The sequence below is a fragment of the Pezoporus flaviventris genome, unplaced genomic scaffold (assembly GCF_033815535.1).
Source record: "Pezoporus flaviventris isolate CSIRO_AGI_PZ_B2104156 unplaced genomic scaffold, CSIRO_AGI_Pfla_v1 ptg000001l, whole genome shotgun sequence".
In the NCBI taxonomy this organism is placed as follows: domain Eukaryota; kingdom Metazoa; phylum Chordata; class Aves; order Psittaciformes; family Psittacidae; genus Pezoporus; species Pezoporus flaviventris.
Genome location: NW_026892549.1, coordinates 35,109,651 through 35,135,231, shown reverse-complemented (window position 1 = coordinate 35,135,231; position 25,581 = coordinate 35,109,651). Strand labels below are relative to the sequence as shown.

The following is a 25,581-nucleotide window of genomic DNA, read 5'->3' as shown; positions in this document are numbered from 1 at the left end:
CTCACAAGTCTGTGCTTGAAAGCCACAGTCCAGAAGTGGATAGATATGTACCCTTATTAATGACATAGGCTGCAAGTATATTAAACACTTCTGAAGATATTCCCTTAGGACCTCATAGGGCTGCGACCTACCTGGGCAAGATGTTAATGTGACAGAAAACTTGAACAGTGGTGGTGTGTCTATGACCCATTGAATTAGTTCTGCTCTTAATCGAAGACCTCTTTGAAAAGAGAACTAAAATTAATGAGCCTTGTGGATGGAGCTTTTGGGTGAGAAATGCTTGTGAAGGAAGAGAAAATACCTTATTTACAGACTTTTGCAACGTGCTTCTGTTACATACCATCTGTCATATCCTCAGTTCAGAGGTGAATTTTGTTTATTTTTAAAAACAAGCATGTTGCTTCTTATAGGATGTTGATTATGTGGTAAAATGGAAGAAGAAAAAGAAGTAAAGTAATGGTCAAAATACATGGGATCTAAGTGATTTGAAATGAAGAGTAAATTTTTAATTAAAAAGCTCTTGTGTCATTTTGCAATGTTCACATTGTGAAACTGTTTTTTCTTTAAGTACATTCAGAGCATTCATCTTCAAGTATTACAGAGTTCAAGGCAAAGGTGAAATTTTGTGATGTTTTTTGCTGAGTTTGAGACCTGAAGGAATATATTTCTCTGGCTTATCCTTAAAGACATCAGCTCAAATGTACAAGAACTAGAAAACTGTAAGAAATGAAATATTTTTAAGAGTTTTGATTTAGTTGGGCTATGGTTAAATGTAACACTTGCTTTGCTTGCCCATATTTGAGAGTTCTCAACAGTTTTTGGTTTTGAGGGGTATCAGAGAGAATACATCTTAAGCCAAAGGGCATTTTACTGGTAGGCATTTAACTGAAATAAAACAAGAAGAAATGCTTAAAATGCATTCCACAGTAATGAATTTATCTTTCTACATAGAAAATCCTATAAAAAGCAATTTTAAAAATGAGATTTGTAAAACAGGTTTTATAACACCACCACCCCCCTCCCCCTTCAGTGGCCAAGGTTGCAGTCTGTTTATTTCCTGTTAGTTTTACTGTTCTCACTTTAGATTTTGATATCAGAAGTGCTTCACTTAATTTTCTTCATCTCCTTGTTCTGTGTATAGTTGTATTAGTTTGTTCCACTCTATTACATTTTTGGACTGAAGCCAGAGAGAAAGGTGAAGGGAAATGTGGGGTGGAGAGCAGCAATAGCTATAAAATCAAAGCTATACACTCATCTCTAAGGAGGTAATTCAGCCTAACATGCCATTTTTCTTTGCTTAATGTATAGCGAAAGCAATGGGTTCTGTCTTTGCACTGTGTCATACATATCTCTTGCTGTGAGATCTGTTCACTTGCATTTGTATTTATTTACCTGTATGTGTAGTTTATTTTTAGAGAGGAGTATCAAGTGAAAGTAACCCAGTGGAAATAATGTAATTAGATAACAAATACATTCAGTGCTTGTCCAAGTTGTTTTTTCTTTCAGTTCCATTATGGGGGAATATCCTTATGGCCCCCATATCCAGTATCCTTATGGCCCCCATTTTGCTGACTATTCAAGCAGTTTCTTCTCTATTTGTCTATCATGGAAACTCAATTATTGTAGTGAAAGAATCATAGCTCAGTTTGAACAATAGTTGGGTGTAACTTCTTGCATCCTACCCTATATTAGGAAAGGTTAGGCAGTGTAGCTACACATATACCCGTATGTCAGTAAGCCCTGCTGGCACCGTTTTTTCCACTGGTGAAAATGCATGTTTGTGTGCATAGCTTGTGTTGGCTGTTTTAGGGTTTGTTTTTATTGTTCCAGTGGGAATAATTATGCTAAAGTTTTAGCTGTTCTAAAACAGCTAAAAAAAATCATACCTATAATTCACTTCAAACAGTAGCGAAAAGGTAGGATAGTCCTTATTAAAGCTGTGTGTTCCATTTGGCAGTAAATAGATATGATTTACTCAGAATGGTTTAGATATGTTTGATCCTGCTTCCTAGGTAGGAGGTACAGATGAGATGGCATCTCAAAATCTCTTCCTGACATGAGTTTTGCTAGTCATTTAACCTGTGAGAATTGTTTGAGATTGCTTATGCTTTGCCTGTGACTTTATTCTTTCAAGACTTGAAATGTTTCATTTGTTCTGCTTGGGTCATCATGTCAGCTTCCCAAGAGGAAGCAATGATTCTTGCTAATTTTGCTCCACAATTTCAAATTATCTTCTCCCTTGGATAGATTTATTGTGCAGGTTTGTCAATTTTATGTTACATCTTTTATTTCACTACTGTGTAATTTGTTTATATTAAACTTACAGTCCTTTTTGTCCTTACCTTTGCTTTCTGAGCAGAAGCTGTGATGCTTTCTCCTTTGCTCTGTTAGCAGACTTATTTTTTTAACTTGCTTAAAATATATTTATTGTAGAACCTGAGAGTACCTTTTGTCTGTTTTGTTGACAGTACCTTTTGATACAAGTAGGTAGGAATACACCAACGCTGGATTTGTGTATCTAGAGATAAACATTTTGAATGGGTCTCTCTTTCTTTGGGACTCAAAAGAGAGTATTCAGAGCTTGATTTAAGCATCTAACAGACTGTCCAGCTGACTTTGCAGGAGGCCTAATGGGAAAGGACCCTCTGATGCTCTGAGTTACATTCTGGAATAGGTGTCTCACCTTGACTACATAGGGGACTACCCTGTTGAAGCTGAGGGCAGTTTAACTTCTTAATTTTAGTACTTGCATTGTGTGCAAAGTTACTGCTGTGAATTCACCTCCCTTAAAGTATGACTGAAAAATTATTTCCTACTTTTCAGTTGTTTTCTACGATTTCCCCTCCAAGTCTTTTTTCTTTATAGGAAATCTGGCATTTTCGAAAGAGGCATGGTCTTATAGATAAGATTATTGCTTTTTAGATTTTTTATTTTTTTTTCCCACCAGATTTTACTGTTTTCACCTCACTCTGAAAACGTCCAAGCTGTGTGTTGGGAATGTCTGACTGTGGATTATCATCACATGTCTTTGCCTGATTACTACTAACACAGTACAGCTGATGAATCAGTTAATGAGTTCAGTGTAAAACTCAGCCTGTTACCTTAGTTCACTCTGTAAAACTGGCTGGCTTGCACTGGAGTGGGTGAGGAGGGCTCCTGTTGTCTTTCCACTTGGAAGAAATGTTTTCTCAGGAGAGGTAATTTCAGTAATGCCTGTCAAAGTATTTCTCTTGAGCTAGTTTAGTTTAGCTTGAAAGAGAACAGCCACACTGAAGGGTAATTGCAATGATTATACTATTGCTTCTAGTACCAGTACTGCTCTACAAGTAGCATTGATAACCTTGTAACTGTATGTCTATCCTAGTCCATTGCCTCAGAAAAGTTAAATATTTTTAGAGTTAGAATAATAAGCAGAATGCATTTGCCTCTGCTGCTTTTTTGTCAACTTCAGCATTTCTAACCTTCGTATACAGCACCAGGTCCTTGTAACAAGGAATACCATCCAGGCTGTAGGCTTGCAGCTGTTTGAAAAATGTGCAGGTGTTTCACCCAGTACTGAAGTCTTTTTTGAGTCTTGTACCTTGTAGAGGTTGTTTAGGTGTTATCTGTTTTCTAGTAATGTGTAATGAAAGACTTGGATAAAGTGCCTCTATACAAAAGTGCAATTTAAACCTCAAAAAACACCTCTCCTTTCACTGCTCAGAGTCATTTCAAGTATTAAAGTGCCTCAGTCTGGACTTCTGTATTATCTACTAATACTGTGGTAGCAGCAATGGTATTTAAGTTGACTAGATTGCACTAAATAAAGTCAGTAATATTTTTAGTGACTTAAGACAGTAAATTTTTTTTAGTGACTTGATGAAAGCTTTACTCCTATCCTGGTCATCAAAAGTGGAAATGAGAGGATTTTTCTGCCAAAATCTTGTTTATTTGCTAGCTATAGAGAAAGGGACCACTCCACTTTTCCACTGTTATTCATTTTACAATCTGCTGCTCTCACATTGTGGATGGGATTTTAGCACTGTGAAACAGAGACTCCATCCATAACATAGAGTAAAAGTCGCTGGTGATGATGAAACAATCCTGACAGTAGAAGACTGACTGTATGTGGAAGAAAGGAATGCTGCCTAATAAACTTACTTTTTTCTGCAGTCAAAAAATCATAAATGTGGATGTTTGAAAACTGTATTTTCTTTCTGTATGTATGTAATCCTTCCATTTGATGGGGCTGCTCAGTACTGGGGGAGATGTTGGCTGCTTTGCTGTGTGCATATAATTTCAAAGCTCTTTCCTATCTGTTTCTTAATTGTTTGGACTGGAAGGTGTCTCCAGGCAGAGGGTGAGAAAGCGTTTACTGACATCAGGGCTTAAGTTTTCCTTTGATATGTTGCCTGGAGGCTGGTGGGGAGGGAAAGCTGAGGACCAGATTGGTTTACATTCTGGCTTCCAGCGGTGTTTTAGAAGCTGGTTAGGGAGGTGAAGAGACATAACAGCTCTCTGAAATGGAATTAATTAGGCTTCTGGCAACAGGTTTGGAAGACAGGGGAGCCAAGGCTGCTGTAGTGATGGATCAGGAAGTGATCTCAGTAAAGCAGTGGGGTGTTTGCAGATAGAACAAGTCTGGTATTTTGTGTAGAGTGTGATCTAGCTCAGAGTGAAGCAGAAATATAATACTCCTATCACCTGATGATAAGAAATAATCTGCACTGAAAAACATAAAAAGTGGAGCTAGTTTGGTAGAAAGGTGGTAGTTAAATGTGTTTGTGTAAGCTCTTGGTGCCTTCAGTTAAGATCCTCATGGGCTTGGTGTAGTCAGCACTAAACAAACATGTGAATTCCCAGTTGCTTCTGTAAATAATTTGAAGTATATATAAATAGATATTATATGAACGATGGTGGTGAGGGGAATAAAGCAAGAAATAATAATTTAAATGTTATAAAATACTTAGTACTGAATGCTAACAAAAAAGTCAACATTAAGGTTCCTGGATAACCTTTCCGTGCTGTCTTGTGCATATACACTGAATAGTTTTCTGTGTAATCACCTGGCATTCACACGATACACCATATTGTAACAGAAATGTCTGAAAAATATTGGGTTACCTTAAGTCTCTCTAAATGGCTTCAGTTGTGTCAGGAGACAAAGTCTGAGTCACTGATGTCTGCTGGGCTAACATAGCTCTCCTGAAGAAAGACTTTTCTTTTAGGCATGTGTACCCATGCCCTAGGATGCTGAAAACAAACATAAGATTGGCAGGCAATTCTTCAGAAAATTCTGGTGCTGCCTTTTACTGTCTGTCAGAATTGTTCCTTGAACTTGGTGAGGCAAGAAAGGAGATGGAAGAGCTTCCTGCTCTGATTTCTTCAGCCTTTCATGAGTTTGTTGTCTGAATGTCTAATTGCATTTTGTTTCTTGCCTTTCTAGATGGGCTGGTGATCCCATTGGTGGAACTGTCTGCAAAGCAGGTTGCATTTCACATTCCATTCGAGGTGGTGGAGAAAGTTTATCCTCCAGTGCCTGAGCAGCTGCAGCTTCGAATTGCCTTCTGGAGTTTCCCAGAAAATGAGGAGGATATCAGGTAATTAATACTGGTTTTGTTCCATTGATGCTTAAGGAAAAGTTCTGTTCACTAGAGGAGAATCATTGTCCATTTAATGTCCCATATATTTGTTGCTTCTGCCGTTCTCATGCATTTTGTAATGCATGGGTGGTTTACTGGGGGTTATGCTATGATATGGGGGTTTATTTCAGGGTGAGCTGCTCTGCATGCATGTACATGTGCAGATTGTATATGTAAATGACAGCAGAATAAACACAGCCTTTAATTTGCTTGACAGGACTAGTTCATAGAGTTTTGTTCTTATGTTAGTTTTACACAGTATTCTTTCCAATTTGAATCAGTTGCTAGAGTCAGATCTTTAACTGGGCTCAGAAATTGCCCTCAGTATGCTGTGCAAGCCCTTCATTGGTGTAAGCAGAAAAATCAGACTTTGTGATTGCATCAGTGATCAGAATGGAGACAGAAATTACTATTTCTTACGTTTACACATAAATTGTGTGAGTACATAGTAAAAAATTCTGTGCTTTTAGATCTTTTGCTGAAGTTGGGTGTTTTTTTTTATGAAGCTTTTATACTATAGGAGGCCTACCTGTGTGGCTGTGCATTCAGAATTTTGCTGCAAAGTAGTGATATTACACTCTTTAAGAAAGAATCATCTTGAAAGTTCTTAGATGCATTCATCTAAGGTGCTGGTATCAGATGGGGGGGGTAATGTCAGAAGTGCTGATGTACTTTGTAACATCACCTGTGGGGGACCACAGCAAACCAGCAGGTTGTGTATGTTAATTATTCTGATGAACACAAGTGTAAAAAAACCTCGGGTGAAGATGCAGGAAACTCATCTAGAAATACAAGGAGCTTTTACTGTGGCATGCTAACATTGACCTTGAATTGATATTATACTATATAGAGAAGCTTAATTTTAGGCTATGAATGAATTTATATTTTGAAGGCTTAGGTTAAAATTCCTATAAATGCCAGTGGCTATACACAAACTCAGGAAGAGACCAGTGATTTTTATGGTTGAACTGAATAGACAAATGGCAGAAAAGAGCTGGATTTCATCTTAAAGATGAAGATATGAAGGATTTTTCAAAAAAACATGTCAACAAAGAATAGAAGAGCATAAAAGTGTAAAGTTTCTCCAAACCAGGCTGATCTTGACATGTTCTCTGTTTCTCTTGCAGATTGTACTCGTGTTTGGCAAATGGCAGTGCAGATGAGTTCCAGCGAGGGGAGCAGCTGTTCCGGGTGAGAGCTGTCAAAGACCCTCTCCAGATAGGTAAGAACATTGCAGCTTTGCATCTCCAGATATTTCAGACTTCCAAAACTGTATTTGCAGTGGACCAGCAGTGGTATGACCTAGTCTCAAAATGAACTTTTCTGGCATCCTAGACTAAACTGCCTGCCACATGTGTTATGCTGACAGGCAGGGTATGTAAGAAAATGACCACACACAAGCTTCTATAACATGCACAGTTTATTAAACAAGCACACAAATGCTAATTGGGTATATATCTCTCTCTTTATAGTGAATAAGTACAATAAAGCAAATCATATATATAGATGTAAAGCATAGAGGAAAATTAGCAATGCATCAAATCATTAATGCATGGAGAGAACAGAGATCAAGAAAAAATACATCACCAGTTACCACCTAATCATCATCCAGGCCTACACTTCAGGCTGGGAAGCCCTGTGGCAGCCAGTGTCTCAGGTAGTTGGGAAAATTCCTATGGGGTGCATCCACCCATAGGTGAGGCTTTGGATTTGGCTGCAAGAGGGTCCTGCTTTTATGCTCTTAGAAAAACAATGGACTTTATGCCAGCTCTGTGACTGTTTACTCATGGGGCGTGCAGTTTTTCATGATCTTGCTGTTGCCCATGCTGAGAGCATTGTCCAGGCACCCTGGTGTGACCAAGTATGAAGGTCATAAAACAACTGCACACCTATGTTTTTCCTGCCTCTTTCTGACAGTCATAATCAACATAAACATATATACTGAAAACACTTTGACAAAAACCATACTTTGATATGTCTCTTAGTCCTGACTGGGAATCAACCCTCAGTGATGTTCCCATCCATTATAGCGTTATTCTTTGTAATGTCTAGAGCTAAATACTATGTTTACTTCATTCTCAGTCAGCTCAGCTGTGAAACTGAGTGAAAAGCCAGAAATGTTCTGAAAATGGTGTTTTGGAAAAAACTCTGTGGAATGCCTTTGTCTCTATAGAGAACTTGGTTTTCTAGTTATCTGATCGAATGATTACCTTGCCTGAAGTGCATGTATGGCAGAGAGGAAGTTTGCAAGGTTTAATTATTCTTTTAGGAAAAGGGTTATATTAATAATACAGTTACTCATGTAATACTTTTGTCAAAAGGCAAACCCTGTTCCTGTACAGTGGATTTTATTTCTCTTCTTCACTTATCTTGTTCTTTTTATCTTTTATGGTTATAGGAACTAATCTTACCTTAAACAGAGAATTGGTCTCTGTTTTTCCTTAAATCCTTTGCAGTAAAGGAGAATATTGAGCTAGCTTTTCTAGTGACTACTGTTGGACAGGAAGGCAGTATGTGAAATAAAGACACTAGTATGTCAAGGTGAGCCATGTCAATCCAATAGAGATGTGTTGGGTTTTTGTGCAACTGTAAACTTCACAACTAGACTATTAATTGGCATGTAGCAACTGAGCCTGGTTGTAATAAAAAAATGATAATACAAAAATCTATAATGTTAAGGAGGGAATTTCCTTTATTTTCCTGTGATGAGGGATAAGAGGTTTCTTTCTGTCTGCCTGTTTAGTTGCTAGTACCAGTAATACTTAACTCTCAGTGATCAGTGGAATGAATAAATTTAGGTAAAGGACCCTCGAAAAAGGAATAAAAGGGACTGATGCTGTAAAAGCTTGAGGAGAATGAAAAGAGGATAGTCATTGAGCTACAGAAATTGCAAAAGGCTGATGGAATTGTTTTGTGAATATAGGGTAAAGCATCTGAAAGGATTTTACCTCGTCTGTTGTGCAATGTAATAACAATAGCAGTCATAAAGTATACTGAGTTGTCAGTGACATCAGATAGTAATTTTGGGACATCAACAAAATTGAGCTAAACACAAACTGAGTTTTGAGTACATTCAGGAGCTCCTGATGTCAGGTCTGAAATGCTGAGAGAGGCCTCTAAGGCATCTGCTGAACTTCAGGAAGGCAAATGTTTAAGAGAGACAAAATGAGTTACAATACATCTGGCTGAAATTTGGCAATTCCTGGGACTTTTCCAGTGGAAAAGAGCAGAATATTTAATATACAGCGCTGACCCTGGTCAAAACTTGTTTCAGTAATAAATCAAAAAGATAAGGAGGTGTAAAGCAATGTATATGAACAAAGGCTAGGAATGTTAGTGCAAAAGCTGTGCTTGGGAGGGGAGAAGAGTTGGGAAAAAGAGCAAGTGGTGCATGATACAGGGGAGGAGCTGCGCAAGTACACACAGAGCAACTGGTCTTCTGGACAAAAGATTATGTGTGTGGAAGGGGAGTAACTTTGTTTAGGCAGTAATTTTGTTTCCTCCTTAGTAGAGGAACTTTACCTAATGGAGGGATTTTTTTGTTTCTTTTCCCATGAGTAGCAGCCCCGACCATGGGCAGTATGGGTGTGGTGGCTAGAATTTCACTTGTCCACTCCAGATGATTTTAAGGTGTGCGATTGCAGTTGAGTTTCACATACTGACACATAGGCAAAGAAACACAGGAAATTAAAAAGCCCATGAGAGGGAATTTGATTTGGAGGGGGTGTTGTGCTTTAAAACCAGTCAGGCATCTCATTCAGTCACTCCCCCCCTTCTTCCCTCCCCCTGCTCCCGGAGGGACGGAGAGGAGAATCAAAAAGAATGCAACTCCCACAGGTTGAGATAAGAACAGTTTAGTAACCAAGGTATAACACAAATCACTGCTGCTACCACCAGTAATAATAATGATAAAGGAAATAACAAGGGAAGAGAATACAACACCTCAGCACCAGCCGACCGATAACTCGCCCCCCCTAGCCCGACCAAGCGCCAGCTGATACCTTCTCCAACCCCACAGTCCTAGCTCTTTCGGGTACCTCCCAGTTACATCCTGGGCATGACGTGCTGTGGTATGGAATACTTCTTTGGTCAGTTTGGGTCAGGTGTCCTGTCTCAGCTTCCTCCTGGCTTCCCCTCCTCCCTGGCAGAGCATGAGGCTCAGAAAGTCCTTGTTCAGACTAAACATCAGTATTATCAGCCCTTTTCCCAGGCCAAAAGTCAAAACACAATGCTGCACCAGCTACTAAGAAGGAGAAAAATGACTGCTACTGCTGAACCCAGGACAGTATCCACCCTTTATTCCATACCATTCACGTCATGCTCAGATCCCACATTTCCAAGATACCATCTTACATATATACATCCACATATACACAGAGTTGGGGAGAAAGAGATCATTTCTTAGTGCATGGACCAATCCCTACAAAGCTGCTGAGTCCATTCGGTCCATGATATTGGGTTCCATCTCTTTTAACAGTCTTTCAGAGCAGGAGAGGCTATGTAAAGTGTTCACACTCATGAATAACCTGGGCAATAGTGTCCATTGCTAAGTCCACCCCTCGATCATGAGTCCATCTCTATGTTGCGTCTCTGCTCTGATGGCCTGAAGTGCCATGGGCCCACCAGACTCAAAATAATTCACTGTCCCCTTCAGCAGTTTTTGCAGCTTGTTGCTGGGGACTCCATACAGCTGCCTTCCATCTCCGATGCTTCCAGAGCACTGGAGGGGCCCAGTGGACTAGATACTTGCCCATACTGTCCCCCACACCCTGCCACTCATGACTGTCCAGCCTTGGGGAAAATTTCCTGGTCCTCCTATATCGTCGTCTAACCCTAGACAAGACCCAAACCTGACTCTGCTTAACTTTTGAGATCAGACAAAATGGTTGTGGGTAAAACACAGCCTGTATGTGTGCCAACATGCTGATCCCCCTCACAATCAGCAGGCAGGTCCCAAGGATACCCAAAGGCCATTCAAAACCTTCAGAACTCTCAAATGATGCTGCTGTACTTGTCACTGGGGCTGGTGTAGCTCCTGTGCTTGCCGGCTCTCCCACCACCAGCTTCTCTTTTTCTGAGTCCAGTTCTTCCTCCTCTGCCTTGCTGGGAAATGCTGTGTGGTCTCCTGCATCCTCCTGGGGCTCGGCGGGCGGCTTCCGGGGGATGCTCTTGACCGTTGCGGGGCTGGGCTCAGCCACGGGGCTGAACTTCTCCGGGGGGATCGGCTCCTCCGCCGCCTTCTCCTGCTGCTCGGCAGCCGCCTCCTTCCGCTCCTTGACCTCCCCGACCTCCTCCACCGGCAACCGCTCCCTGCCGGCCTCTGGCCCCGCTCCCGCTGCCATTTGATCCCCAGGGCCACTCTCCTGGGCCGCTTTGGGTGCCGCTGGCTCCCGGGACCGCTCCCCCTCAGCTCCCCATGGCCTCACGAAGATGGAGAGTAGGGTGAGGGCCAGGACGGTGAAGAGCAGCCGGACGGCCAGGTACAAGTCCACGGCCACGTCCATCCCGCCCTGCTGTTGGAGCCCACCCGTATTACAAGTCATGGCCATAAAGCACAGTGAGACAAGAACCTTAGCCCAAGCCCCACACTTGATAAAAACTAACACAGCAAATACTGGCTCTAAGTAAGTTAACAACATTCTGAAACTCTGAGTTTGAGAGGAACAGCTCTGAGAGCCAAAAATCATCATTGTGATGAGTGAGTATTAATCTGGTCAGATCTGTCGTTATCTCAACCCTTTGTGCCCCATGATGGGCGCCAAAAAGAACTGTCATAGTTTAAACCCAGTCAGGTAACTCGTTCGCTCACTCCCCCCCTTCTTTCCCTCCCCCTACTCCCAGAGGGACGGAGAGGAGAATCAAAAAGAATGCAACTCCCACAGGTTGAGATAAGAACAGTTTAGTAACTAAGGTATAAGACAAATCACTACTGCCACCAATAATAATAAAGATAAAGGAAATAACAAGGGAAGAGAATACAACACCTCAGCACCAGCCGACCGATAACTCGCCCCCCCAGCCCGACCAAGCGCCAACTGATACCTTCTCCAACCCCGCAGTCCCTAACCCTTTCGGGTACCTCCCAGTTCCATCCTGGGCATGACGTGCTGTGGTATGGAATACTTCTTTGGTCAGTTTGGGTCAGGTGTCCTGTCTCTGCTTCCTCCCGGCTTCCCCTCCTCCCTAGCAGAGCATGAGGCTCAGAAAGTCCTTGGTCAGACCAAACATCAGTGTTATCAGCCCTGTTCCCAGGCCAAAAGTCAAAACACAATGCTGCACTAGCTACTAAGAAGGAGAAAAATGACTGCTACTGCTGAACCCAGGACAGGGGGATTGGGCAGTGCGTTGTAATATTGTGATCAATCGGACATAGTTTGAAACATGCTTTGTGCTCTTTTTACCCATATCCTTTTGCAGTATATATATTTAAATACAAATATCTTGTCCACATGCAGATCTATACCTAAAACTTCTGAGCAACAGCACCTCTTCACAACTTTCCCAAACCCCACCTTTTTACAGCGTTGTGTACACACAAAGAATCTGCTTTAGTAGACCTTCTCCTGCACATTCCCTTTGTAGCAGTCATAAACCCGTGTCCTTGCGCTAAAGACACCATTTCTGTTCTCAGACAGGTGTGTCGTAGTTGCTGGTCTGAGACTTTTTTCTATCATAGTCTTAATTTCTTTTTTAACGATTGAGGAAAGCAGAAGCAGGTTCAGTCTGGGTTCTAATTTTGCACCTTCTTGAATAGTCTGTCTCTACTTTTTAGAGATTTTCCTAAATTGTCCCAAATTGCCTTGCTTTACTTTACTTTTTGTTGAGCTCTTCTTTTCCCATTTCTTTAGTCCTGAGGAAGCCAGAGAAGAAGTTCTTAAATCCTCTACTGAGGTGTGTTTGCTGGCATTGTTGTAGGGGCATCAGAACTACCAAATATCAATGAAGAAAGCTTGGAGCCTGCATTCCAAGAAGTATTCTTAGTATGTTGAAGTATTCTTAGGATGTTGTTGAGTGATAGGTCACTTAATTCTTTTCATTCCATTTGCTTACTGAGTAGCTTGGGGAATTTCAAATTTGTGCATTTCCACCTGAAATCATGAGAAAATTGGGTCTGTTCAGCCAGAGAAGAGGAGGCTGTGTGGAGACCTCACAGCAGCCTTCCAGTGTGTGAAGTGGGCATACAAGGATGCCAGAGAGGGACTCTTCATCAGGGACTGTAGTGATAGGGCAAGGGGCAATGGGTTTAAATTTAAACAGGGGAAGTTCACATTAGATATAAGGAAGAAGTTCTTTACTGTGAGGGTGGTAAGACACTGGAACAGGTTGCCCAAAGAAGTGGTAAATGCACCATCCTTTGCAGTTTTCCAGGCCAGGTTGGATGGGGCTTTGAGCAACCTGGTCTAACGGAGTGTGTACCTGCTCATGGCAGGGGGATTGGAACTAGATGATTTTAAGGGTCCTTTCCAGCCTAAACAGTTCCGATTCTGTGACCTCAGAAGAACAAATGCACAGATCTGAAATTTCACAATAAATGGATTTCATGATAAAATACATATCAGATGCAAAAGATACTGATGTAGCTATCCTAAAATTATGAATACTGTATTATAACCAGCAGGAAGCATACATTTCTTTTGGATTCTTTTCCTGCAAGATTAAGTTTCTGGGGTGGAGCAGTGAGAAGTATAGGTTACGGACTTAAAAAGAAGCCATCTCTATTTTGTAGGTCCTGCTGCTAGGCAGCAGTTGATTATTACCAGATTTTACCTTTGATTAAACCATGTGTCTTAATTATGTACCAGACAGGACAGTGTGCTGGTACCCTTTCCTCTACATGATAAAGCCTGCTTCATGGTGTAGTAGTTCACTCCTGGTGCTCTTTATGCATAACTGGTATGTTGTACAATGTAGGTACGTGACACAGCCTCTGAAGCATTGGTGCTGGTTGCTTGACGTATTTGTTCCGTGCATGAGTAGTAAAGCTGGTGCTCATAACAAGTGTTAGATGCCCTTTCAGTGTAGAAAGCCTAAGTGCTTTCACATAAGCCCTAAACTTGTTCTGTGCCCACTGTGCATTTAAGAAAAATTGTATCCAGGGGGGTGAGACTCCTGGCACAGCAATTCCTCTGGCCTGCAGCTCTTTCTCGATGTCTCCTGGGAGTGGAGCTTGCCAAGAATGGGGTATAGATCTTAGGTTTTTTTTTTCTGGTGGGCTACATGCAGCTGCAGAATCAATGTTGCTGGTACATGCAGACATGGTTTTGTAATGTGGTGTTGTGCATGGAGTAGATAAGCTGTTATCAGGTAGTGGGAATGGGGAGTGGGTGGAAGAACTTTCTTGTGGGTTCCATGAGGTGACCAGGTCACTCAGGTGTGCAGTAGATGTAATTCTTCATTTTTAAGCAGGAGGGTAAGAGCTGTGGTGTGTGGGAGAAGTTAATTATTGCACCTTGACTATAAGCAAATACAATTTGATTTCTGTTTCTTTAAACAGTAGTGTTGGGCTATAGTGCTCCAGAATGGTCTCCTTCATAGTCACCTTTCCAGTCCTTGCAGGCTCATGCTTTTGTAAACTGTGCAGTGAGCTGAATTTTAAAGTTGAACCTCTATGTAAAAGTAACTATTAATTTAACCCAGATTTTTCCCCTGGTATGGTTTTCTGCGCTAGCCCACAAACAGTTTTTCAGCCCAGCAAGACTGATTGTGCAAAAAACACTGGGCGGAGGTGCTTGAATTAGCCGCATCAGTGACAGACACGTTCATCAAACTGCAGTTTGAGCTGAAGTTTGTGATGTGTCATGCTGAAACCCTTGAATTTTCTTTGTCTGTTTTTATAACTGTTCTTCCCTCTTTGCATTTCATCAGGTAACTGTCTTCATATACAAATAAAAATTTCATGGTAGGAGCTCAGTAAGAGTGTATAGCTGTGACCTATTGTTCTCTAAGACCTTTCGAATGCCTCTTTTTCTCAGTGAAACAGGATTGCTGTAATTCCAATTTGTGAAATGCTTAATTTGCATTTGTGAAAATTAGGGCATTTTGGCATTGGTCTGAGATGCTTCTACTGTAACAGAAGGACTAGCTGAACTGTTTGGCTTGTATTATCCAAGTGTGGATCATAAATTAGAACTGTAGCTGGTAATAAGCAGCACAGTAATTTTGTGTGAATGCTGCCTTTTGTTTTGATTTTGTTCCAATTGCTAGAATGGCTGAAGAATTTGGGTGGCATTATGTGTACTAATCAAAATAATCACCCACATCAGGAAGAGGATTTGATTCTGGTGAACAGGAGAAATAGGTTAAGCAAGGTAAGAGCAAGTTTGTATTGGCATGGAGATTATATTTTGAAGAAGAACTAGTGCACACTGTTTTAAATGGGATTTAGGAGGTCACGTGCACTCCTGAACACCGTCATTATTATAATCTCACAATGTCATAATAAAAACTCCGTAGTGTGGATTTATAATGTACTTCCCTGTGCTGATGATGGAGAAAGTATTTCAATCATCTGTCCCAGGCCGTATTTTTTTTCACTTAAGGTAGATTGTCGGGCTGAATTTTGGTTATGGCTTGATACCCTTGGTGCTTTCTGTGCTTCATTGAAATTCAATTTGAAACTAGCAGAAAGATTCTGAGGCTGATACCTACTGCTGTAGAGGATGATTAACTGCTGATAGGGACCTTCAAAACAAGTAAAAGTTTCATGTTCCTGATGGCCTTTTCCTGCTCATAATATATATGCCTCTGAATAACAATTATCTGTAGAGGAAGCTTTATTGTAAGTACAACTGGTATGCATTGTACATGCGCTTACATGAAGTCAAGCCTCATTAAAGTTCTTTGTAATGCTGCTTGAGATGCGGTTCATAATTTATTTGTTTGATCACAGATTAATGGGGCTGTCTTAATTCATGTGTTGCTGCTGAAATTTCCCTTTTCCATTGATTTTACTCTAAGAGGGGGTTTTTGTTTTCTAAGTACATGTTTTATGAAAATGGGGTATTCACACAATTGCAAGGAGGTACATAAATTATGCAAAATGGGTAGCTTCTGAAGCCACAGTGTGTAAGCGTGTGTTCAGGTGAGAAGTGTTGCCTTCTTTAGTTCACTGTAAAACTGCAGAAGTTAACTGACTTGGAAATAAGTCACCTAGCCTGTTCTGCACTGCTGCCAGAGATAATTAACATAGAAATCATGCCTAAAATATGTGTAGTCTACCTTTGACCCTTTGATCAAACCCCCACACTTTTCAGTGATGTTTTTATCTAGTTCTGCTTTTTCTTTTTACTATATTAACATAAATAAATATATAAACTAATTTATTAACAACTGGTATTTTTGAACCTTTTATGACATATTATGCCTCTGTGCTGATATTCTGCTGTTAACTGATTGGAAAGAAACAAATGCTGGAGAATCTAGATCCCTGTCCATCCCTGTATGGGTGATGTTGCTATACATGTTGTTACACTGTTTAAATGGCACATATCTAAACTTCCATGCTAGCTAAATCTGTCTTCCTGGTGCCAGAAGAGTAACTTGGACTTTTGAATTTTAACAGGCTTCCATCTGAGTGCCACTGTGGTACCCCCACAGATGGTGCCACCCAAAGGTGCATACAACGTGGCGGTGATGTTTGACCGGTGCAGGATCACATCATGCAGCTGTACCTGTGGAGCTGGGGCCAAGTGGTGTGCTCATGTCGTGGCACTCTGCCTTTTCCGGATACACAATGTAGGCCTTTAAATACAGTTCTTCTCTCCCCTAGGCATCTTCTCTGAGTCTCTCATTACAGTTTTGTGCAACTCACGCTCTCTTTAGGGAAACTGTGCTTGGTACTCATTGTTCAAATGTGTCCTCACAGTGGTGGTCTGCAGAGTGAATTGTCTGAGGCTCTAACCTGCAGGACATCATTTGATAATGTGCAAATTACTAAGGATAGATGCAGAGTCTTTTTTTGCCCCTTCCTGTTTCTCATTTAAATGCTAGAATTACTCATTCTTTCTTCAGTTAGATTTTTATTAAAAGTCTTTGTAAATACGGTATAGGAAAGCTCTTTAAGTTGTTTAATCAGAGTGCAGAAGGAAGGTAATTTTGATCACTGTTGGCCTTTATGTTCACCAGTTCATTTTAACACATACTGAGGCAGGTCATTTTGACTTGCAGATTTCAAGCACTCAGTTAAGTTTATGTTTTTATTTGACTGCTTGTATTATTTGTAGCCTTGTATAAACTGAAAAGTCTGTGTTTCTTATCCCAGTGAACTCCAGGTAAAAATGAATAGAATCAGTATAAAATACACAATTTGAGGGCTCAGTCTAGCATACGGATTAATTTCCTTAGACTTTGGGAAGCTGAGAAATACATCTTAAGGAAGGATTAAATTTGGGTGATTGAAAGGAGCAGAAGATTTTCTGCTGTCACACAACATTTTATAGCTAACGTGCTTATGGTCAACTCCAGATTCTTAAATAAATGCTAATAACCTGCTGAAGCTTGTTAATACTTCATAATGGACAATTGTAATAGGCTAAAACTGATACTTTTCTGAAATCATCAGAATGTCAGTAAACTTTCTGTACTTAGGACTGCAGTGTTGGCAAAAAAGATGGAGTTATGCTTTCAATTAGTAGTTCCAATTTTAAAAGGTGGATATAGAGAGTGAGGATAGGAAACCAATTTTCATTTATATTGTTTACGCTCAGAAAGTTTGGACCCTGTGTAAGGTAGAAAATCATTCTTTTCCCTCCAATCCTTTCTTGTACTTGAAAAATGCTAGTGAAGGGATTTTCATGTTTATATATACTGACTGCTAACACTAGCAAGTTCCAAGGCGAAGTATATTGCTCTATGTAGACAAACCAATATCAGAAGCATCTTTACTATCAAACTGCTCTTGCCTGTTTCCAAGTTAAATTTTAGGTAGCTGTTATTCAAATATGTTTTTCCCTGTACAGTGAAAAATGTTAAGAAACTAGTGTTTTGATGTTGGTTTTTGTTGTTGGTTTTGCTTGCTTTGCTGTGTTGTTTTGTTGTTTTTTTTTGTTTGTGTTTGTTGTTTGGTTTTCTTTATCATCTTAAGTTGTTCTATGATATAGAAAGAGACTGATTTTTTAAGATTGAATTAAAAAAACCTCTATTGAGATAAATGAGGTGGGTTTGATTCTGTGAAACAACCCCCCGCAGAGCTGGTTGGTTTGCCAGAAGCTTAAAGAATAATGTCCTATTTTAGAGGTTTGTTTGTGAAATCCCTGCCAGTATTTGTGCAATTGCTAGCAACAACAGATCTTAAGCACAGCTGTTAAAGCAGTTTCTTTGAAGAGAAACTCTTAAAAACAGTTTTTATAAAGCCTAGACAGCTTATTTGCATGTTTTCTGCAACACACCACATAATTACAGAAAAAAAAGAAATTGTCCATCAAGACCAAGCATGATACACATCAGCATAGCTGCTGTTCATAACACTTCATCCTTAGAGTGGACACAGCTTCATTAAGTCTGACCTGTTAATGGCAGTTCTTATCTTTTTTTCTTCCTTCAGGCATCTGCAGTATGTTTACGAGCACCTGTTTCTGAGTCCTTGTCTCGGCTACAAAGAGACCAATTGCAAAAATTTGCTCAGTACCTAATCAGCGAACTTCCACAACAGGTAAATGGGGACAGTCGATAGCATTGACTTCTATAGTGGGATTTGCTTATCTTTATTCTGGATCAATTTGTATGATGTCTTTTGTTGCAAGATAATCAGTTATGCTATTCAAATGTGAGTTGCTGGGAATGCCTTCAGTTCTTGCCTTTTCAGATTTCCATTCTATTATTTGACAGTTGTCCATTGCCAAGTAAAATGGTAAAAGTGTCCTACATGGTGAAAGAAGAGTGGTGGCTATTCATATTAGCATGAATATGCACTTAGCTTGTGAAGGATCAAACACAGTAAAATAAATGCATGGTGGTGAAAAAACTTAGGTCAGCACAAATCAGGCTGCTTCTGTGTTGTATGTTCGGTAAGTTGAATGGGAAAGACTCATCAAGGGATGTGTTGTGTATGCCTTAGGTGGGCACTTTCTAATGCACCCAACTGGTGACTTTTTGACTTCTCCCAGTGTAGCTTCTTTGGTGATTCGTAAGAATCATTTGGATTACAGAAAATCACAGGCATGAAATCCTGTTAGTCAAAGACAAAATGTGCTCTTCTTACTCCTTAAATATATATGTTGTTCAAGGTCAGGTCATTTATATCGTCTGCCTAAAATGCTTGCACAAAATATGTAAGAATACCTAAGTGATCATAAAATGTCTGCTTTAAAAGTACAGGAACTTTTTTATGCTGGTTAAACCAAAAGAGGTAGAGAAAAAATTCTCTGCTTGGATATCTGTCACATTTCAATAGTACTTGCATAGTGGCTTAAATAGGAGTTAAATTACTGTTGGCATGTGCCTAAAATTCATATTATGGTGCTGTGCTTGGGACACTAAGATATTCTATTGCTAAAACCTCCTCTACATTTCCTATAGAAATACTGATCTTATGACAGGAAATAGAGGAAATCTGTAATATCAAAGTGGTATAAAACCACTGCTTTTTTGCTTCTTTTTGTTCAGCACCAATAGCGTGTGCTTCTTGCTGCATTACCTAACAAAGCTTTTCTTCTCAAGGACCTGGATCTTTATGTCACATAGTTTGGATTCTAGTAAATGAGGGTTTTGAAAGGCTAATAGTGGTGGTAGTTCTTTTTTGAATGGCATGTGAGTTGCTTGCTTTCAAATACTCTGTCAGCTCCTTTTTGCAGGGATTATTTCTCCTTCTGTCATGTACCAGCGGTACACCCAGGAACATCTGGATTATTTAATTATTACTGTCTTGCCAGATAATCTGATGGATGCTGCCCAACAGAAAAGTTAGGGGTTATTGGCAGATGCATCTTAACCTGTGTTGTATAATTCCCTTGAAAAAGGCAAGGCATGCCCTAAGCTCTTCCAACAGTCTCATTCCTGATCTTTGAGATTTCTGTGTGGAGATAGATACTCTGATACCTTGGGGCTTTTTGTTTTGACTACATGATGTAGCCTTACAGTAGGCTATATACATTATTATATTTTAACATTATTTCCAGCTTGTGAATGACATTATGATACAGTAATATAAAGCCGAATTACTTTGGAGTGTGGGGGAATGATGGCCTGTAGGAATGCAGCTAGATAAGAAGATGTTTTTCAGAGTCTCTGCGGAAAGTATTTTCTCTGTCTATGAGAATGTCAGTGATTCTGGGCAGCTGGAATTTATTACCCAGTTCTCTCAAGAGCTGTTTCCCTTCTTGAAGCCAGTACTCCTATTCCAATTAAATATGAGTATCTTGGCAAAAATTCCTGAAGGAGAATCACTACAGGGCCCCAGTACTTCCACCTTAAGGTGTGACATTGCCTAGACCTGTTACTTTTCTGCTCTGTGGAGACTTAAAATACATAGTAGTAAAAACAGGTACAAGAATAGTTTAATGCTTAGTTTGTTTCTTGAGATGATTGAAGTGCAAAATATTCTTCTGAAGCTTTCTTTTTCTTCCACCTGTTTGAGATAGATCCATATTATTTGCAAATATAAGTGTCCTGAATGTGCCTTGCCTTACAGTAATTGTGGTCTTTAACCTCAGCTGTTGTGTGGAGAGAGATGAAGGGGATATCAGGTGTTCTGTTGCAAGTAATTTAAATCCTAAGTACACGCCTGACTTGTTGTACAAGTGTGCATGCTAAAGGCTAAATGGATCTACAGTTTCAGCTGGGTCTTCATTTGGGAAGAAATGCTTCCTGCTGTGTTTTTTACTTTCAGAAAGAGCATGTTGAGGGTATATCTACTTAAGGTTTTGCAGTCAGGTGTCTCTGCTTATGCTCTGGACTGTCCAGAAGCTATGATTAGTATCTGAAGGGGGCCTATTGGGATGCTGGGGAGGGACTCTTCATTAGGGACTGTAGTGATAGGACAAGGGGTAATGGGTTAAAACTTAGGGGAAGTTTAGATTGGATATTAGGAGGAAATTCTTTCCTGTTAGGGTGGTGAGGCACTGGAATGGGTTGCCCAGGGAGGTTGTGAATGCTCCATCCCTGGCACTGTTCAAGACCAGGTTGGATGAGGCCTTGGGTGATATGGTTTAGTGTGAGGTGTCCCTGCCTATGGCGGGGGGGTTGGAACTTGATGATCTTCAGGTCCTTTCCAACCCTAAGTATTCTATGATTCTATGATTAGTTTAGTGCTGAAATCGCATTAGTTTACTATTGAATCTGAGTTGATATCTAGATGATCCCTTTGCTAACAGGATGGTAAATAAGCTAGTCTGCCACAAAAGTTATGTAGGTATGTAATTTATAGTTTACTCCTCTCTTCCCATTAGTTCAGGTTTTAGAGGATGATTTAGGAACAAGAAATAAAGAACAATGAAAGTGCAGGAAAAGGGTGACCTTGACTGCAGTCACTTCCATATCTCTCAAAATTAGTTGCAGTATCACTCTCTATGGGCTCCTACTCCTTAAGAAATGAGAAAGGAGCTAATAATCTATGATGCTTTTGCTTACTTCTTAGGGTATGAATGTAGGAAGTAAGCCTTGCATATAGGTTTGCTTTGAGAAAGGAGAGAGTTTAACAGCTTGTTTTTCATTCTATAATCTTTAGCACCCTCTTTCGTCCTTTCTGAAAACATGCTGTGTTTGATACTTCTGAAATTATGAGAGTGCTTCAGTCATGAAAATCCAGTCAGATTTTTGACTGGGTGTATCAGCATGAGAAATCCTGTGTATACTGAAAGTTTGCTTCATGTTTTCAGATTCTTCCAACAGCTCAGCGCCTGCTGGATGAGCTGTTATCTTCTCAGTCTACTGCCATCAACACAGTGTGTGGAGCCCCAGGTAACCTTGATACATCTTATTTCAGTAATCTCTGTCACAGGTAGGAAATGGATATATTTCCATTACTTTGAGTTTCTGAACTGGTCTGTTGCCATGTAGCTTAAATTGCAGGTGGAGGTCAAGGAGAAGGGTTAAGTACAGGCACTTGCATGTATATATGGCACAGCAATAGGCAATCGCTTCTGTAATGAATGCCTCAGAGTGTATGCAGAAGAAGGGAGCATCAGACAATGCACCTTTCTAACAAAAGGTTTTTCATTTTATATCAGTATTAATTGTAGAGTCCTGGAAATACTGATTGGAGGGGACCTCTCCAACCTCTTTCTTGAAACAGGAGTTTTCAAGTAAGAGGACCACTCGCAACACTAGATTGGCTTAGCCGTGGCTGGGGCTAGTTTAGCTAAATCTAGGTTATCAGAGATGTTGCAGAGTATTGTTGTTTTAGTGCTGCATTATGCTTTCGGTCAACAATTTTTTCCTACTATCCAGTATGAATATCCTTTTTACTGTCTGCTACTACTGCCAAGAAGAGTTTGTGCTGTGTTTGTGATTCCAGTAGTTGTAGGCTGTTAATGGTCACCCCTCACCCTCTCCTTTTTAAAGGAAATTATCCCATTTTCCTCAATCTCATCTCATAAATCATGTGCTCTGTGTCCCCAGCTATCTTAATACCCCTCCATTATATGCTCTCTAGTTCCTTATTGTCATTCCTGGGTGGGGGGACCCAAAACTGGATACAACATTCCAGGTGTAACTTTACCAGTGCTAAGTACAGGGGGATAAAATAAGTTCCTTAAATCTGTCAGCTGTACTTTATTTTAGTACAGCTGAGTTTGCAGAGGCTTTTTGGTTGGTTGGTTGGCTGGTTGTTGGTTTTGTTTGTTTTGTGTTTTCAGTAAAAGTTTGCCATTGGTTTGTGTTCAGCTTGGCATCCACCATGATCATCAAAACCTATCAGCTACTCACTTACTTGGTTTTCACTCTGCACTGATGCATGGGGTGTCCTGTCCCAGGTACAGGAATGTACATTTTTCCTCAATGAACTTCATGAGGTTTCTATTGGCACAGTCCTTGAACTTCTCCTGGTCCCACTGATTGTGATGCTACCATTCAGCATGCCAGCAATGTCTCTCGATTTAGTGTTGTCAGTGCTTAAGGTAATGTTACGATAGCATTTTAAGATAGTTCTGAATAGTGAGTTATGCAGCAGGTGAAATAAGCTGAGTAACGCTGCCTGTGTACTCCCTATAATCTCTGTGGTTGGGCACGCAGAGGAAAATATCTTCAAATCCTCCAGACTGTATATGTGCTATTCTTTTGTCGAGATCCCACTGCTGGACCCTCTGCATCAGATCAAAGCACCTGGTACTTAGATGAGTCTACTCTGAGTGACAACATAAAGAAAACCCTTCACAAATTCTGTGGACCCTCTCCTGTTGTTTTCAGGTAAACTGTTTCCCATTGAAGGGAAAATGTGATATTAATGTAATCTGCAAGTTCATTTGCTGTATTATAGCCTGTACCCTTATGTAATGCCACGAACTGAAGGATGTTTAGTTTCATGGTCACTCATCTGGGGCTGTATAGCTTGTCCAATGTTATTTCAGTAGAGCACACTGTGTTTGCATAATACCTTGCTTGTGTGGTGTTGTCAGTCGTGTTATACATCCTCTCTTTTGGGTTATGCCTATCTGTCCCATTTAAGGTGCAAATAAATTTCTGGACATAGAATATACTCAGGATTTTGTATGTCTGTGCTTGATTTATTTTTTCCTCATCGCTGCTTTTCAATCTACAGTGATGTGAATTCAATGTATCTCTCTTCCACGGAGCCACCAGCTGCTGCTGAGTGGGCCTGCCTCCTGCGTCCCCTGCGAGGAAGAGAGCCTGAAGGAATATGGAACCTGCTTTCAATTGTGCGAGAGATGTTTAAGAGGCGGGATAGCAATGCAGCTCCTTTGCTGGAGATTCTGACTGACCAGTGTCTCAACTATGAGCAGGTATTCACATCTCTGCTGTGGACGGGGGAAATTCCGAGGAACCAGGCTGAGCCAGTGACTGGTGTCATGTGCCTGTACAATCCATGGCTGAATAGTTATTTCTTTTTTTTGACAGTCTGTATGCATTATGGGCATGTATTTCTCCAAGCTAAAATGATGTTACATACAGTTTCTTTGTGTCCTGATTTAATGTTGTCCTGGTAACACTGTATCCCAAAAGTGCCTCAGTCACTTTAACATGAATATAGGGGGTCTGTTCTCTTTTGTTCAACATATTTGATTTGATTTCTGCCCAATCAAAGTGATTTGTTTAAATATTGGGTTGTTTTTTTTTCTAAGCAAAGTACATCATATATCATGTCACGTATCAGTATATATAAGCTGTCAAAAATATGTTAGGTTGTAGAATCCGAGTCTTTTGTTATTATTGTAAAAGATACCTTTTGATGAGTTTTAATAATTTTTTAAAATATATTCTTAAAAATAATATTAGGAAAAAGGTTTCCTTTGACAGATCAGGACATTGATCTTGTTCTGTAATATAAATTGCAATGTAAGTTTATTTATTGCTCTTATCACATAGCTCAGCTTTGAGCAAGGGAAACGAAATGCTTCATTTATCACATTTGTTCACTTTTTCCTTTCAAGTTTGAAGGCCTCTAGTAAGAGAATCTCCCATGAGTGTTTTGTTCTGTGGGCACATGCCTTCTAACCAGAGAAATTTTCAGAGGTCCTTAGTTCTTACAAACCAATGCTGCTTAAATGGTCGTAGTTATTTTGGAGTCAAATAAAAGCATGCCACGGATCCTCTTTCCTTGTGGTTATGAGAGCTGAAGATGAGGTGTTGGCCACAACATAGCTCCACCGAACATTTTCTTCTACAGATAACCGGCTGGTGGTACAGTGTGCGAACATCTGCGTCACACAGCAGTGCTAGTGGGCACACAGGACGCAGCAATGGCCAGTCAGAAGTAGCTGCTCATGCTTGTGCAAGTATGTGTGATGAGATGGTGATTCTTTGGAGACTGGCTGTCCTTGACCCAACTGTTAGTCCACAGAGGTGAGCATGTGAATCAGATCCTGTCTCTTCTGTTTCTGTGATGTTCAAGCACACTCTGGAGTTCCTTCCAGTAGATTTCTTGTGTTTGTATCATTACTTCATTACCTAGTTTACCAAGTGTGGTGTGTAAAAATGTACTGTATTAGCTTAACGTGCTATAAGTGCCCAGGAAAAGTTTTTCAGAACAAATGAAAACAGGATGGTATTTTCAATGCAATTACACATTAACAGATTTTGCTTTCTGTGAACTGTTGTGTAACATTAATAAAATGCCCTATGTATGTAAGGTACATCAGGAATACTAAGTTACTAAAATGGATGCAGTTTCTGTCTTATGCAGTTTACAATATGAAGCAGCTAAATATAGGAGATAAAGACAAAAATCTGTAGGAAACTGGGATTGAGGCTTAAAATAAACATCAGTCAGGTCACATAGAAAATCATAAAGAGTTTTGGCTTTTAAAGTATGAAGTTGTGCTATGTATATTCACATTTGAGTTATTTGGCACAGTTCAAATTTGCTCACATCTCCTACTTGAGCTCATGCATAATTGAAATGCTCCTGCTTGATTACCTATTCTCTTGGCGTTTGAGTAGTCATCAAGAAGAGCCCTCTTCTACCCATCCTTGCTATTCTTTCCAGTGAATCACACAGAGACTTGCTGCCTCATTCCTAATTCATTGCAGGCTCTCATCCTTATATTACCTTTCCTGAGTAGCTCCCCTTTCTTCTTTTTCCTTCTGAAAATCCTCTCCTTAATTTAGCGCTGCCAGTCTGCTCCCTTGTTATTAATTTCTTTAGTGGACAAATAGAAGCAGTCTATTCTTTTTAGCCCCTTTTGTCCTTTGCACCTAAATTGGGTCTCCCCGTTTTGATTTAATGTTTTTAATTGTTCTTTTGCTTTTGATAGGAAATCTGAAAGGATTGAAGTGTTGGGCTTGTACCTCAGATCTCTGAAATCTGTGGCAGAAACAAGATGGCAATTGACTGAGACAATTGGTGCAA

The 25,581-nt window shown here is 40.2% G+C and overlaps 1 protein-coding gene across 2 annotated transcripts in view; it reads left to right on the top strand.

The window, feature by feature from the left end:
• The window catches only part of ZSWIM8 (zinc finger SWIM-type containing 8), a 64,472-nt gene that overhangs the window by 17,784 nt on the left and 21,107 nt on the right, over window positions 1-25,581 (top strand). For both annotated transcript variants that reach the window (XM_061451479.1, XM_061451469.1), the window contains exons 2-9: window positions 5,426-5,579; window positions 6,749-6,843; window positions 16,183-16,355; window positions 18,163-18,270; window positions 21,434-21,515; window positions 22,841-22,961; window positions 23,314-23,515; window positions 24,400-24,575. In XM_061451479.1, coding sequence (XP_061307463.1) covers window positions 5,426-5,579; window positions 6,749-6,843; window positions 16,183-16,355; window positions 18,163-18,270; window positions 21,434-21,515; window positions 22,841-22,961; window positions 23,314-23,515; window positions 24,400-24,575 — 1,111 coding nt within the window. The remainder of the gene's footprint in view (window positions 1-5,425; window positions 5,580-6,748; window positions 6,844-16,182; window positions 16,356-18,162; window positions 18,271-21,433; window positions 21,516-22,840; window positions 22,962-23,313; window positions 23,516-24,399; window positions 24,576-25,581) is intronic.